General features: G+C 38.3%; 1 protein-coding gene across 1 annotated transcript in view; it reads left to right on the top strand.

The window, feature by feature from the left end:
* DKK3 (dickkopf WNT signaling pathway inhibitor 3) overlaps window positions 1-15933 on the top strand; it is a 40446-nt gene that overhangs the window by 11370 nt on the left and 13143 nt on the right. Inside the window, exons 3-6 of the mRNA XM_070763087.1 lie at window positions 4088-4225; window positions 5197-5277; window positions 6437-6529; window positions 7766-7910. Of these exons, the coding sequence (XP_070619188.1) occupies window positions 4088-4225; window positions 5197-5277; window positions 6437-6529; window positions 7766-7910 (457 nt within the window). The remainder of the gene's footprint in view (window positions 1-4087; window positions 4226-5196; window positions 5278-6436; window positions 6530-7765; window positions 7911-15933) is intronic.

Below are 15933 nucleotides of genomic sequence, written 5' to 3' on the forward strand. Positions count from 1 at the left end.
TATAGGGTCTCTTTGCTTGAACAGGGGTATATACGGATTAACAGAGTTGGAAGGGACCTTGTAGGACATCTAGTGCAACTCCCCCCACAAGCAGACCTGCACAATTTTTGACAAATAGCAGCCCAGTCTCTCCTTGGAAGCCTCCAGTGATGAAGTTCAGAAGTCCAGCTTCTGAAGTCAAGTTGTTCCATTGGTTGATTGTTCTCACTGTCCAAATTTTTTTCCTTATTTCCAGGTTGAATCTCTCCTTGTTCAGTTTCCATCCATTATTCTTTGTCTGACCTATTCTCCATTGGAGAATAGCTTGACCCACTCCTCTCTGTGGCAGCCCCTCAAATATTGGAACATTGTTAGTTGGACTAGAAGACCTCCAAGGTCCTTTCCAACTCTGTTATTCTGTTATTTATTTCTCTAGAAATCAGCTATAGGGGATGTTGTTTGAATATCTGCTTTGGATATGTCATTGTCTACTAATGTGTACTCAATGAAGGGCTACCAAACTTTTTACTACCACACTGTGGGTGTGGCTCATGCAGGATGCCCTGCATTTTTTCCCAACATCTTTCAATGCAAAATGGGTGCTCTGGGGTGGAGCTCCATTTACGCTACCCCACTGCATTCCCTCCCCCATCTGGGCAGCAGCCCACCCCTATGTGTACAATTTATGATGCTTGGGTAGGAAATTCATTATTTTTGTTTGTTTTTTAAGTGTCATGATGTATGCTTCCCTCCTCTTCCCTGATGCATCTCTGGTTGATTGATTTGTTTGTTTATTCATTCTTCATTGTGAATGATTTATCTGTCAATAAACACCTTGACTGTATATCTGGGCTTCTAAAAAGCATTTGTTTTGATGATTCTGAATCTCAACGCAGATTTGTATCTATTATCCATTTTCTTTTTCTCTGGCCTGGCCTGGCCACACCCTGGGGAAAAATACTTTCATGGTTTTGAAAAGCATCATGTTTTTTGGGAATGGAGACAAGACAAAACAAAGTCCTACTGCGTAAAATCAAAGGGTTTTTTAAAAGAATAATTTGTTCATGGATTTCTTCTTCTTCTCTCTTCACATATTCATTTATTCTGACCCAAAAAGTCTGTCAAGTCTGTCTTCAGTATTCTGTTTCAAATTTGTTTTCTTGACAGGCTGGAAAGAAAATGTACATGTGCTTTCCTTTGTTCTGAGATGTAGTACTTTGTACTTTCACAGTTAACTCTGCTATCCAATTTTCTGCTTTCCAAGTATACATTGTGCTTGAGGCTGCAGTTTGCCTTTGCTTTGGGTCTAGACTAGACTCAAGGTTTGGATTTGGTGGGCAGCAAATGCTGTTGACTAAGAGCAGAGTTTTTTTCTCACTTGTAAATGGAAACAGTGGCTTCATCTGGGATGAAGCAAAAACAGCTTCCTATCAGAAGACTTGTCTAGGCATGATGGTGCCGGCGCTTCAATTTAGAGATTAAGCACAGCCTGTTTATAAACATTCTTGTGTTACTCTGGGACACAGCCAGTCTTGGTGTGATTCTGCTTCTGATTTCTGTCACCAGCACGTTGCGCTGCTCTGACAAATGTCACTGGAATCAATGTACTTCCTTTCCATAGATGTGCTGAGAAGTTTTAATTGCCATAGAAAGCTAGAATTGCATTGATCTTCTCCCACCTTCCATTCTGTCTAACGATAAGCAGCAACAGGATGGACAAAGAGGAGCTCTGTATTGAAACAGACATTCTCACTAAACATTAGAACATAATGGTTTGAAATTATACTAGAAATTATACTTCTAATTAATTATTATGCTGGTCCTGTTCACATGAACTGGGCTTATACTTTTGTGTCAAGGCATAATCTCATGTTTTGATTCTTTTAGACCAAGCAATGTTCAAGTATTTTGGCTTTATAGATAAATGTTTGGTAATAGATTAAAGATGGATAGTAAAGTTCTCAGTTTATCAATCTAGTTGCGTTTGCCTCAGATAGCTCAAAATAAGCAGCTTTTGAAGGATCATTTTCCTGATGAAGAACAGTTACTCCTGAATACCTTTAAGCAGCTCTTTTTTTTTTTCAAAAAATGGTTTACTGTGTATTTTTTAAAGGCAAACAGGATATTTGCATTTGCTCTTTTAGGTTAGGGCAAGTACCAAGATTTAAGAGGTGTAGACTGTTTTGTCCTAGAGATCAAATAACAGAATCATTGCCAGCTGTTCCTTTCCAAAGATTGAATAAGATAACAGTGATGACAAGAAAATAGGTGTGATTGTAAAAGCATTTGTAATCATTTGTCAAAGAAACATATTCTAATCTAGACTGCTCCTGTTTCTTAATATTTTTTTCTTTACTGTCTTTCATGAATGAACATTTTATTTAACTCCATGTCGAATATGTTTTCCTTCTGTGATGAAAAGTATAAATTGCAGTATTTTTAGTTTTATCATCATCATTATTGAAGTAGTAATATAAATCTGTATTCATATTTTTGAGTGTACACCAAATATTTCTGCATGAAATAATATTTTTGTTTATAGTCCAGACATATTAATTTCTGGAATAAAGACTGGAGAGCAACTTCTGATTGTATCTCTTCTTATTCATAAGGATAACATAGGTGCATAATTTTACTAAATTGGTCATATAGCATCAGAAAATTTAAGTTTAGATTAACAGAGTTGGACGGGTGTAGCTCAAGCAGGAGTCCTTACACCATTTCTGACAAATGGCAATCCAATCTCTTCTTAAAAGTTATTCTTATAATAACTTTTTAATGGGTTTTTAGTTTTTAATGTTTTAGCCTTTGATAATGTTCGACTTCTTTGACTGCTTTGTATCTATTTATATTGTACTCATACTGTTGTTGTAAGCCACCCTGAGTCCTTCGGGATTGGGCGGCATAGAAGTCAAATAAATAAGTAAGTAAGTAAGTAGGTAAGTAGGTAAGTAGGTAAGTAGGTAAGTAGGTAAGTAGGTAAGTAGGTAGGTAGGTAAGTAAGTAAGTAAGTAAGTAAGTAAGTAAGTAAGTAAGTAAGTAAGTAAGTAAGTGACAAAGCTCCCACAACCTCTGAAGGCAAGCTGTTCCATTGGTTGATTGTTCTCACTGTTAGGAAGGTCCTCCTTATTTGGAGGAGAGGTTGAATCTCTCCTTGATCAGTTTCCATCCATTATTCCTTGTCTGTCCTTCAGACTTGACCCCCATCCTCTTTGTGGGGGCTCCTGAAATATTGGAACACTGCTATCATGTCTCCCCTGGTTCTTCTCTTTGCTAGACTATCCATGCCCAGTTCCTGCAACTGCTCTTCATATGTTTTAGTCTCCAGTACCCTGATCATCCTGGTTGCTTTCCTCTGCATTTTTAAAAGAATCTCAGTATCTTTTTTATAGTGTGGTGACCAAAACTGGATGTAATACTCTAGGTATGGTTTTACTAGGTATATTATGTCCATATTATTTCACTGGCCTACTAATTTAGTCACTGTGTTGAAGAATGAAGTCAGATTGGTTTGGCATGATCTGTTTTTAACAAACCCATGTTGTTAACAAAACCATGCTGGTTGCTAGTTATTACTTTTCTCATTTCTAGGTGTTGGCAAATCGGTTTTTTATTAGGCTGATTGGTGTCTAGTTTCCTGGGTCTGTTTTTTGTTTAATCAGGTAATTACCATGGGTGTAGCATAAATACTCAGATTAGTGGAGGAAGAATTGCAGTATCCAGAGAAAATAATTAGGAATAGAATCTTAAGAGAAAATTGTTTCTGGTTTGAAATTTGTTATTGTTGCCAACTTTTTCTTTCTTTCCAAAAATATCACCTTTCACCTTCAAAACGATTTTCCATATCCTCTGCCACCAAAACTGCATTAAAAATGTCTCTGTATTGGACAATAAATATTCTGCAGTTTCAGACAAGGCAGACAGTACTACAAATAGAAAAGTTTTGAATGAACTTTGTGCATGTGTATATTGCTCTATAACTTTAATAACTTTGCATAGATAATTAAGTCAGTCATTGTCCTATACAAAGTTGAGTCTATCTGGAAATATATATTTACTGATATAGATGTTTACAAAGTATTTGTAACTTTAATCATAATTTTTCTAGATGGAAGCAGAGGAAGAAGACTCTAAAAAGATAATGGGAATTGAATTTCAGAAGCTTCCTGCTAATTACCATAATGAATCCTACACAGATACAAAAGTTGGAAATAAAACTATACATAGACATCAAGAAATTGATAAGGTGAAGTGTTTTCATTTTACCCAGTATGTACATATTTCCTATAGTCTTTACTGATTTCTTCAACTTAGGGTCCACCCGATGCACTGGTAGTATAAATTTCAGGATTCACCCAATTGTAGCTTTTTTAAAGATACATTTGGTTTAAGAAGTTGCAGAGTTTGGAGTCTTATTTTATCTTATACTCACTAAAGCACCTTTTTGCCTTCAAATCATGACCCTGATATTGGTGATATTGGGGAAATTTTGACAAATTCTATGGGTAAAAGGGAAATGTTTTTCCTCAAAGGCTTAATGTACTGATTCCGGCTTTATTTTTCTCTAAAAACAGCATAAAGTCTCCGAGTCTACGGAGAGGGGTGGCATACAAATCTAATTAATAATAATAATAATAATAATAATAATAATAATAATAATAATAATAATAATAATGTTACACAGCTAAACGTTGGCCATTTTCCCTCTAGAAATTAAAGATGTTGCATAGATCTGCAGGCTACTCTAAAAGTTAGATCACCACCTATAAGGATGACCAGCATCAAGCAGCACATCTGGAGGGCACTATTAGCCCATTTTCAAAAATATTAAACAAGTAAAACAGTCTTGGATTGGCACAGATCCCTCTCTGCACTAAAATCATAGAATGGTTTCATGACAGATTAGTCCTTCCTTCCTTCCTTCCTTCCTTCCTTCCTTCCTTCCTTCCTTCCTTCCTTCCTTCCTTCCTTACTTACTTACTTACTTACTTACTTATGATAATGTATCTAGATAAACTGATGAGATTCTGTGAGATACTAAGGTCAAATCCCATCGCCCTGCCCCAAAGCCAAATTTCACCAATTTCATATCACAATTCAAAAGTGTTTGTTTTGTAATAATTATAAAGTGATAGTTCAGTTCATACAGCTAAACAAAAAAACTATTTAAATTGATTAAAATAATTGCTTTACTATGTACCTGTTTTGCTCTCTTAGGTAACAGATAACAAAACTGGATCTACTAGCTATTCTGAGACTATTATTACATCAATACAAGAAAATAGAAAGAGAAATCATGTGAGTAATTCTTGTTTTGAAAAACAGCACATCGATAAATGAGTAAAAGTTGTCAAAGCCTATATGGCATGACTAGGATTGTTTGATGGTCCATTATAATATACAGTACATCATTCATATTTATGGGCTACTCTGGTACTTAATTTTGTATGATTAAGTAAATTAGCCCAGTACAGGATTGGGCAATCAGTCAGGGAGAGCCATATACATAGACCAGTTTTTCTTGTTTTCCTATTGGAAGAAATGTTGTGTGCTTTCTATGTATTTGGTCTGTAGTCTGAGGCATGTAATTTGGAGAAAACTCATCAAAGTGATAGTCTAAAGCACTTTTGCAAACATTAGGACCAGTTGGGCTGATGGAACTCTGTATATAAACACTGCATATACCATTCTTAGTGGGAGAGGGGAGGCATGCTGCAGGTGGTTGATCGAATAATAACAGATTCCCCCCCCCTTCCTTCTCCCCATGTGTCTTTGGCTATAATTTTGATTTTAACATTTTATGTTTTCACTAAGATGTAATTATAAGCCACCTAGAGCTACCCTATGGCAGCGATGGTGAACCTATGGCATGTGTGCCACTGATGGCACACGGAGCCATATCTGCCGGCACGCGAGCCATTGCCCTAGCTTAGCTCCATCATGCATTTACACACCAGCCAGCTGATTTTTGGTTCACACAGAGGCTCTGGGAGGGCATTTTTGGCTTCCAGAGGGGCTGGGGAAGACATTTTCACTCTCCTCAGGCTCTAGGGAATTTTCCAGAGCCTGGGAAGGGTGAAAAACCATGGGCGTACTGGGCCCATGGAAGTCAGGAAATGGACCATTTCTGATCTCCAGAGGGCCTCTGGGGGAAGTGGAGAAAGCCAGACATTGAATTATGGGTGTGGGCACTCGTGTGTTTGTGATAGTGTGCACGCATGCACATTCGGCATCTGAGGAAGAAAAATTCTTACCCTATGTTAAGATGGGCAGCCAATAAATTTTATAAATAAAATAATAAAATAAATAAAATAAAATCAGGATTGTTTTATTACTGTTTTTATATAATGCAATATTGTGATATTGCTATCCTAGGTGCTTTGGGAGCAAAAATGCAGTTTTACTGAATAATCATACTTTTCTTTTTACTGAAGACTTATTTTCTCCTTCTTTGCAGGAGTGCATTATAGACGAAGACTGTGAAATTGGAAAATACTGTGCATTCTCTGATTTGGAGTACACCTGTCACATTTGCAAATCTCAACATGCAGTGAGCATTTCATTTTTATCCACTTTCTTTTTCTATCTATAAATTGATAAGTTAGGGTTAAATTGTTAAAAGATGAGAAGTTTTAAAATATTTTATTTATTTATTTGAGTTTGTGGTTTTCATGAAATGGTTTCGCCAGACCACAATTTGAAAACTGCTATTCTAGATCAACCACGCAACTTTAATGCCTTCCGGTATATAGCCTTATAAAATAATCAGCAATAGCTATGCTGTCCAGAAGATTTTTATAGTGGAAATCCATACATCTACACAAGATCCAGGTTGAAAAAGCATGCTGTAGGTTGTATTTAATAAGTCTGTTTTAATGTGATTTAATAAATTGGGTTCTTGTAAGATAAAATGAAGCTTCCATAGGACATGTGGAGAAGTATTCTTTATTCCAGTTTAAACTGATTGGAGACTTAGCTAGTGAAAGAACTATAATTACTTTCGTAAACAGACCATGGTCTAATCCTTTTTTTCCTAACTAGAATATTTGTACTTTGATACAATTGTATCAAATAAATAGATTAGGATTTGAAAAATTCAATGTCCTTTTTAAATTTTTGGTTAGCCTAAAGTAATTATTACCTTGGAATATGACTCATGAAAACATCTGATAAGTCTTATTTAAGAACAAATAGCTCAAATTGCACTGAAAGAGTTTGAAAAATACTTTAGAAGATATTTAATGTCAGAGTAGGTAGCCTAGGATCTATAAGGGAAAATTCACAAATACTACTCTTTATTCTTGTTATTCTTCAAAAATAATTGGCTTTCTGTTCTGTACAGCAGTGTTTTCCAACCTTGGCAACTTGAAGATATCCGGACTTCAACTCCCAGAATTCTGGGAGTTGAAGTCCAAATATCTTCAGGTTTCCAAGGTTGGGAAATACTGCTGTACAGCTATCTCGTACCACAGTGAATGTTTAAATCAGTTTAGCCATTAAAAACTTAATTTATTGGAATATAATTCTTTGAGTATTATTTTATGAACATGTTTTCTCTTTTCCGCAAACAGATGATGGCTTGAATATTTTGCCTTTATATCACTGCCCTAATGTTGTGTCACTGCAAATTTCATCATGTTCTGTTCTAAAACAATAAAATAGTTTATTTCCTATCAACTTCATTTAATTTCTCTCTCTCTCTCTCTCTCTCTCTCTCTCTTTCTCTCTCTCTCTCTCTGTAGATCTAAGTATTAAATCAGATCTTATTATTTTTATTTTTTTTAAGCACTGTTCTCGTGATGTCGAATGTTGTGGACAACAGCTCTGTGTATGGGGTGAGTGCATACAAGCTGTCTCAAAAGGAGAAAATGGAACAATTTGTGAAAATCAACATGACTGCAATCCGGGTTTGTGCTGTGCATTTACAAAAGGTCAGTCACTTTTGTATATTCTTAAAATTGTTCCTCTTGTTTCCTCTGGATAATTAACACAACAAGTTACATTATCTGCATATATGAGTTTGCATTTCTGTTAAGATACTAAATGTTGTTAATATTTAAATATTTTCTATCAAAGAGAAATGGTCTAATGTAACATTTTTCACAAGTAAACATCTTTTTTCAAAGGAGCGTGTTTTTATATCTTCTAAGATTTCATTTCAGCATTTATATCTTCTGATATTTCATTTCAGAGTAGATTCCTTACAGAGAAACTGAGTGAATAAACAGAGAGAACTAGTGGATTTGCTTGGGGAGTTCAGCAGGGGAATTTAAGGGGGATTGCATAACAATCAAGACTTTGTGCTTAACCTGGAAAAAAGGACAAGAGCAAACAGTATACAGCCAGAAGAAAGATTCTTAAGAAGTGAGGATGAATGGACAGAAATTCCATTTAGATCCACAGTGGTTACAGCGCATTTTGCTGCTGGAAGCGGGGGCGACCTCCTGGGTGTTTTTCACATCAAATCATGTTTGTTACTTTCTGTTCTGTCTGGGTCCCCCCAGACGCCAACACCAACCAAAAAGAGTATCCAGACACACTGGTAAAAAGCAAAGGCAGTTTATATAATTCAAAGCAAACACAGGTAACAAAAACTGTTCTTACAGACAGGAACACTATGAAGCTTCACAGAGGTTTCACGAAGGCCAGGCAATAAAACAGGATTCTTGCTGGCAAAAACAACACTGGAGATAATAAAACCCACGCCTCCCCCAAGTCTTCCAGACTTCTAGGCCACAAGCCAAGATCAGAGACGCCGAGAATCGAAGCAAGGTCACAGGACTCCCAATTGATAACTCTCCGCAAGACTGTAAGGGCGGGCCTGCCTTTTCAACCCTGCTGAGGAGAACCACACCCAAACCCAGCTGTTGCCAATTCAGGGATGGAAATACCTTTCTAATTGGCCCCGTCTTTGAGCTGCTCGTCGCTGCCTCATGTCTATTATAGCCTGTGCGTCTTCATCCAATGAATCCAGGCTACTAGCTGGGGAGAGCCCCCCCCCGGGGTCTCAGGCTGCTCTCCCTCCTCCTCTTCCTGACGTTCCTCTCCCCCGTCTGCCTGGTCCTCCCCCTCCTGTTCACTGTCCTCCTCCTCTGGGTATGGATCCGGCAGAGATCCAGCCGGTCCCTGAGGAGCCTCAGGCTGAATCACAACACTTTCCTTGAAATAAAAGTCCAAAATTATTGTATATTTCAGAGTAAAGATGCTCTGGAGTATAAGACATACCGGTACTAGTTTTAGAGGAGGAAAACAAAAAAAAATTCTGCCTCTGCCTACCAGCTTTCATCGGTTTCATCTGGCTAGCGTCCTAACAGCAAACAGCCTACTCAGCTTCAGCATGTTATTGCAGCCCGATTCAGCACAAGCAGCTGATTGGTGGTTGGATTGGCCTCCTGCTATACCGTCAATCAGCTGTTCCAGGCTGCGGAGATCACCACAGTCCATTGCTGCCTCTGTTCATTGTGGTTTTGGCCTCCGCACGGTCCGTTTCACACCATTCCAGGGTGCCAGGATCGGCACATCGCTGCCAATGGCTGCGTCCACGTGTCACATTCATGACCTCTGCGCATCATGTTTTTTGCCTCAACATGCCGTGTTCTTGGCCCCTGTGCATTGCGTTTTTGGCCACCTGGAACCAGCCAAAAACCCAATGTGCAGAGGCAAAAACGGCTGAAGGGTGGGGGCTGGCAGGTGGGCAGGGCTTCAGCAACATATAGCTGTATAAAACGCACAGACATTTCCACCCACTTTTTGGGTGTGTGTGTCTTATATTCGGAAAACACACTAGATTGATGAGTGATTATAGTTCACTTGTAAAATGTGAAGTGGATTTATTATTTCAAATAAAGGTTCTATGGCAGAAATATATACTGCTCAAAAAATAAAGGGAACACTCAAATAACACATCCTAGATCTGAATGAATGAAATATTCTCATTGAATACTTTGTTCTGTACAAAGTTGAATGTGCACAACAGCATGTGAAATTGATTGTCAATCAGTGTTGCTTCTTAAGTGGACAGTTTGATTCCACAGAAGTTTGATTTACTTGGAGTTATATTGTGTTATATTGAGCAGTGTATAATGGAAGCAATCCTCTATTTGAAAAAAGAAAGGCAGATAAACAGAGCTGCAAGTGCTGTAAACGAAAATAACAGGCAGAAGCAAGAGATATACAGTGTTCCCTCGCTTTTTGCGGGGGATGCGTTTCAAGACCGCCCGCGAAAGTTGAATTTCCGCAAAGTAGAGATGCGGAAGTAAATACACTATTTTTGGCTATGAACAGTATCACAAGCCTTCCCTTAACACTTTAAACCCCTAAATTGCAATTTTCCATTCCGTTAGCAACCATTCAGATTATTACTCACCATGTTTATTTATTAAAGTTTATTAAAAAAAATATTTATTAAAGGCAGACGAGTTTGGAAATGACATATGACGTCATCGGGTGGGAAAAACCGTGGTATAGGGAAAAAACCCGCAAAGTATTTTTTAATTAATATTTTTGAAAAACCGTGGTATAGACTTTCCGCGAAGTTCGAACCCGCGAAAATCGGGGGAACACTGTATAGTATATTTTTCACTGCTGGAAATCAGGAACAGTTTTCAGACCCTCGCAGATGATATAAGCTCTGAACGTTCAGAGGAAGAAAAAGACAATAGAAAGAGAGGATAATAAATCTCCAACGGGTGAGCTATGGCCTAAAAGAAGATAAAGAGAAGAGTTGTGATAGCCGGTGATTTACTATTATAAGAAATTGTATGGCAATAGGACCATTAGCTCGTGAAATTGTTGTCTGCCAGAGCAAGAATAAAGACATATATAGAATATTTTTCAGAACTTATCAAGTCTGGTGACAGTGATTTTTTTCCTGCTGACAAATGTGAGGACAAGTGATAGTACAAAGAACCAGGTACAACTACATTCGTCTACAGTACTTGGGAGAAAATTAGGATATTGACAGTTGCTTACCCTCTTTCCAGTCCATTGAAGATGCCCAGAAACTTGGGTAAACAGCTAGTCTTTGCTTATTGATCAGAGTTGGGTCTGGAATTTTGATTGAAAGTTCTTGCAGTAAGATATTCACACAACCACTTCATTTTACAACTGCAATCCCATCTCCCCAGATTGTGGTTGTTAAGCAACCACATGAGCCATTAAGCAGATGGTGTGAAAGAGCTTCCTGCCAAAGGAGGTCAACTGTTCTTCTCCTGCGCAGAAGGGAACCACTTGACTTGGCAAACTGATTGGGGCTTGGATCTTTGAGATCCAGGTTTAGTTGGCTCAGAACTTGAGACCTCTCCCCACACTCTGTGTGTAGAGAAGAACCCTTTTAGGCTATTTGACAGCAAAAGCGTTGCCTTCCAGATTGATTTGGCCCTGTGCAGGGTGGAGTCTCTCTGCCAAGCAGCTCTTTCACTCTCAGAGGCTGGCTGGAAAAAGTCTGCCTGAAATACAAGCAAAAATTCAAACCCTGAGTTTTCCGGGTGGATCTTCTTCAGCCAACTTCCAGGAACCAGTTAGATGGCTGAGGCGTACAACTTTTCCTACCAGATGAAGCTGACAGGGAAGATTGCAAATGGCAAATCACGTGATTACAGGACTCCTGGCAACTTATTTATTTATTTGTTTGTTTGTTTGTTTGTTTGCTTACTTATTTACTTATATATTTATTTATTTATTTATGTATTCGATTTTTATGCCGCCCTTCTCCTTAGACTCAGGGCGGCTTACAACATGTTAGCAATAGCACTTTTTAGCAGAGCCAGCATATGATGAATTACTACTATGGTAAGTAGTAGTCCAAAGACTGGAAGATCCCTAGAATGTGCAGCCTTAATAATAGTAAATAGTAGCCATCTACTGTACACGAGAAGGAATAAGGCTAGAGAGAAGAAAATAAATAGAAATGTAGATACTAGCATGAAGAAAGTTAACTTCTCTAAAAACTAGGTGCAGTGGTGCCAGCTGTGTACGTACTACCCTTCAGGAAGGAAAGAAAACTCTTAATCTAAAAGTTCAGGGGCAAGAACATCCTGAAATAGCAGGCTAGTTATTGCCATAAGAAATCTCCAGTGGAATTAGGCAAGCTATTTGAAAGAGGATATTCTGGTTAAGTTTATCATCCTTCATGAATAGCAGTAAAGTTTAGCTTCTCAGTAAGAAATGCAGTCTGGGAAAAAAGCCAAGAGTGAAAAGACCCAGCTAGAGATGAACAGGTGCAAGTTTGGAACATTTCCCAAAAAATTCCTTCAAAGTGGAAACAGAAAGTTAAAAATCTTCTTCGTGTCTTTATAACAACAGAGGAGAAAGAAAGTTTAACTTAGAGCTGGTCTGTGCATTGCCTGACTTTTTGTTCCATCCTGGATCTGTGACAGACTCATATAATGTCAGAATAAAAGGAAAAGAATCAATAGATTATGTTGTGGTTGGCTCTGGCCCAGCTCCTGCCCCAAGGAATGTGGACGTGGATGCAGGGGAAACATCAACATGTCATAGGCCTGTTTTATTGCTGACAGAGTCAGGTAGTGCAGTTTCCTCAGACGAAGAAGAAGGTGGGGGTGACTTGGAACAGGGGGGCTTGGCACACAGCCCAGGAAGCCAATCTCCATTATCTTCGGTCGATTCAGATGAGGAAGTGTTAGACCCACGCATGTGCAGAATTATGCATAGAAGAGACCAATTGAAGAAATATTACAGGAGATAAGAGAGGCCACCTGTGTTTGGGTGGGGCTCCAGTAATTAGAGCTGCTGATATAAATAGCAGCGTGCTGGCTTGGCCGTTGTGGAAGATTATCTGATCGTTGTTCTTCAGGACCGTGCCTTGCTGTTTCCGGACTTTGTTGATTTTTCACGACTTTGAAACCAAAGCAGAGCAAAGTGTGTGTGTTTCACTTCATGGAAGAAGGAGGACTGTGACGTTCCTTCACAGCTGCTAGCTAAGTACTTAAGGACTGATTAAGGGGATTGTACAGACTACCAGGTTGTTTTGGGACGAGTGCTCTTTGCAATACAAAAATGGTGCCTTGTTTATTTTGAATTTTTGTGATAAAGAACATTGTTTTTGAACTTTCAAGTGTGTGTGTGTGTGTGTGTGTGTCTGAAATTTGTACCCTTGAATTTTCGGGAGACTAATACCATAGAGCCCGGCAGAACAAGATTAGCAGTTCAGCAAGACAAAATACTAACAAGTAACAAAGGAAGATAGAGCTAGTCAATTCCTATTTTGGTTAAATTTTCTTCAACAAAAATGGTGTTCTACAAGATAATGTAAAAGGCAGGAGGAAAGGAGAAAGATTTATAGAAATATAGTTATGGAGTGCTTCTTCTGGAATGAAGTCCATTCTCAGAGACTACATGAGTTGCATCCTAGGTTACTGAAGGAACTAATAGACTAAGTGCAAATCCATATATTATCTGTGAGAAGTACTGAAGAACTAATGAAAGGTCAGATAACCAAAGCAGAATATATATGTCTATCATCATATCTCCCAAAAGGGAAAAATAATGATTCAACAATCAGACGGAGCCCATTAGTTACTCTGACATTGATGTCTAGGAAGAATCTAGAGGAGGTATGAAGAGATTGATCTGTAAGCACTTTGTCAACCAGGTGGTAATTACCCCAAGTCATCATCATGGATTTATCAATAACATATCTTGCCAGATTAATTTGTCACAATTTTGAGATTTATTTTTGAAATAACTGTCAAAAAACTGTAGACATGTCTGGTGTTCAGAGTCAGTTGTGGCATTCTAATTAGCAAGCTATTTAAACATGTACTGAATAATTAAATGGACAGTTAAACGGATAGATGCTAACTTGAAAATTGTATAGGTAATCCTCAATTTATCCATAATGGAGCCTATCCTTTATGATTGCAAGTGATGATGACTGTTAAGGCTGGATGGTAAGTAGGCAGGGATCCCTAATTCCCTGTTGGTGGACCAGCGCTTGTCCCCAGCATGCCAGAAACTGGCCATGCAAATAAATGAAGCACCATCCAAGCAGAATGGGAAACCACATCCCCTCTGGTTGGTGGAAAAACCTCTCTCCATGGAACTGGTCCCTTACCCAAAAGGTTGAGGGCTGCTGTATAGAATGTAACTCTTCTACTGACCAGCTTTAGGCTCCGCTGTATGGCTCAGTGGCCAGGTTGGGAGCAGGCGGGATGGGTGGGAGAATCAGTATCAGTATCAGTTGCTGTTAATGGCGAGTATTCTAAGCAGAGCCTGGTTCCAAACGGTGTGCTACAAGGGTCTGTACTGGGTCCTATTCTTTTTAATATCATTGTGAGTGACATAGGGGAAGGTTTGGTAGGGAGGGTTTGCCTATTTGCCAGTGACTCTAAAGTGTGCAATAGGGTTGATATTCCTGGAGGCATCTGTAGTATGGCAAATGATTTAGCTTTACTAGATAAATGGTCAAAGCAATGGAAACTGCAGTTTAATGTTTCCAAATGTAAAATAATGCACTTGGGGAAAAGGAATCCGAGCCACCCCGAGTCCACGGAGAGGGACGGCATATAAGTCAAATAAACAAACAAATAAACAAATCAATCAATCAATCCTCAATCTGTGTATTGTATTGGCAGTTCTGTGTTAGCAAAAACCTCAGAAGTGAAGGATTTAGGGGTAGTGATTTCTGACAGTCTCAAAATAGGTGAACAGTGCAGTCAGGCAGTAGGGAAAGCAAGTAGAATGCTCATCAAATTTACAGATGATAATGTATTGGATGGGATAGTGAATACTGTAGACCAGGACTGTCAACAGGATGGATACATCACACACTGGCCACGTCCAGTTTAGGGAAGAGCGGAAAAGTCCCAATACGTCGCATGATGCTGCCATGATGTGAGTTTGGCACCTCTGCTGTAGATGAATAAATTCAAAATGTTCTTAATAGCTTGGAGGAACTGAATGAAATTTAACAGATGTGGATTCAAAATTCTTCTCTTGATTACATGGTGTATCTATAAAAAGATTTTGCAATAGTAGTTACATCTAGATATTAGTCAGCAGAATAAGGTGGCTGCATACTTGACAAATCCAATAGAAATAGAGAGTCCCACAGAAAGAAATATTTGCCCTCTATTCTGCTTTGGTTAGATTCCAGACAACTATGTGTGTATGTGTATGTGTCAATGGCACTTTAGGGCAAGATTTCCTTTGGGCTTCCTTGTCATAAACAATGCAGTGTTTCCCAACCTTGGCAACTTGAAGATATTTGGACTTCAACTCCCAGAATTCCCCTGCCAGCGAATGCTGGCTGGGGAATTCTGGGAGTTGAAGTCCAAGTACCTTCAAGTTGCCAAGGTTGGGAAACACTGAAATAATGTAATGTGTCTGTAGCTCAAGTAAACTCAAAACCTTTTCCTGAAATTAATAATAATTGGATAAAATAACTACCATTAATTTGCAATTATAACTTGTTATGGTGTAATTTTAACAGTGATATAATGAGAAAAAAAGAAATTACAATAAGGCCTAAATAATGTAATAGTACTCACACACATACACACACACACACACACACACACACACACAAAAATCTTCCTTTGTGCAAAATGGAAAAAAATAGAAGTATAGTTCTCCCAGTGCTTCAGGAGCAAGATATGACTGAAGTTTTTTAGGATTATTATTATAGCTAAGAAATCCTTAAAGAATGGCTTTTTTACAATGTTCTTTTGAGCTATCCTTTCATAATCTGCGGAGTCTGCGGAGAGGGGCAGCATACAAATCAAATCAAAAAATAAATAATACTATTTTTGATGTTTAGTATTTTGGATAGAATGTTTGTTATAGGGGAAATAACATGGTGTTTATTTTGAGTCACATCATGTAATCCAGTATGGGGAATCAGCTTGAACCCTGAAGGGTGGCCCAAATTAAGTAACACGAGTAATAAAAATAATTCCATTTTTGCGTATAATAAAAATGACCAGGCTCTTTCAC

The sequence above is a fragment of the Erythrolamprus reginae genome, chromosome 1, assembly GCF_031021105.1.
Source record: "Erythrolamprus reginae isolate rEryReg1 chromosome 1, rEryReg1.hap1, whole genome shotgun sequence".
Lineage (NCBI taxonomy): Eukaryota > Metazoa > Chordata > Lepidosauria > Squamata > Dipsadidae > Erythrolamprus > Erythrolamprus reginae.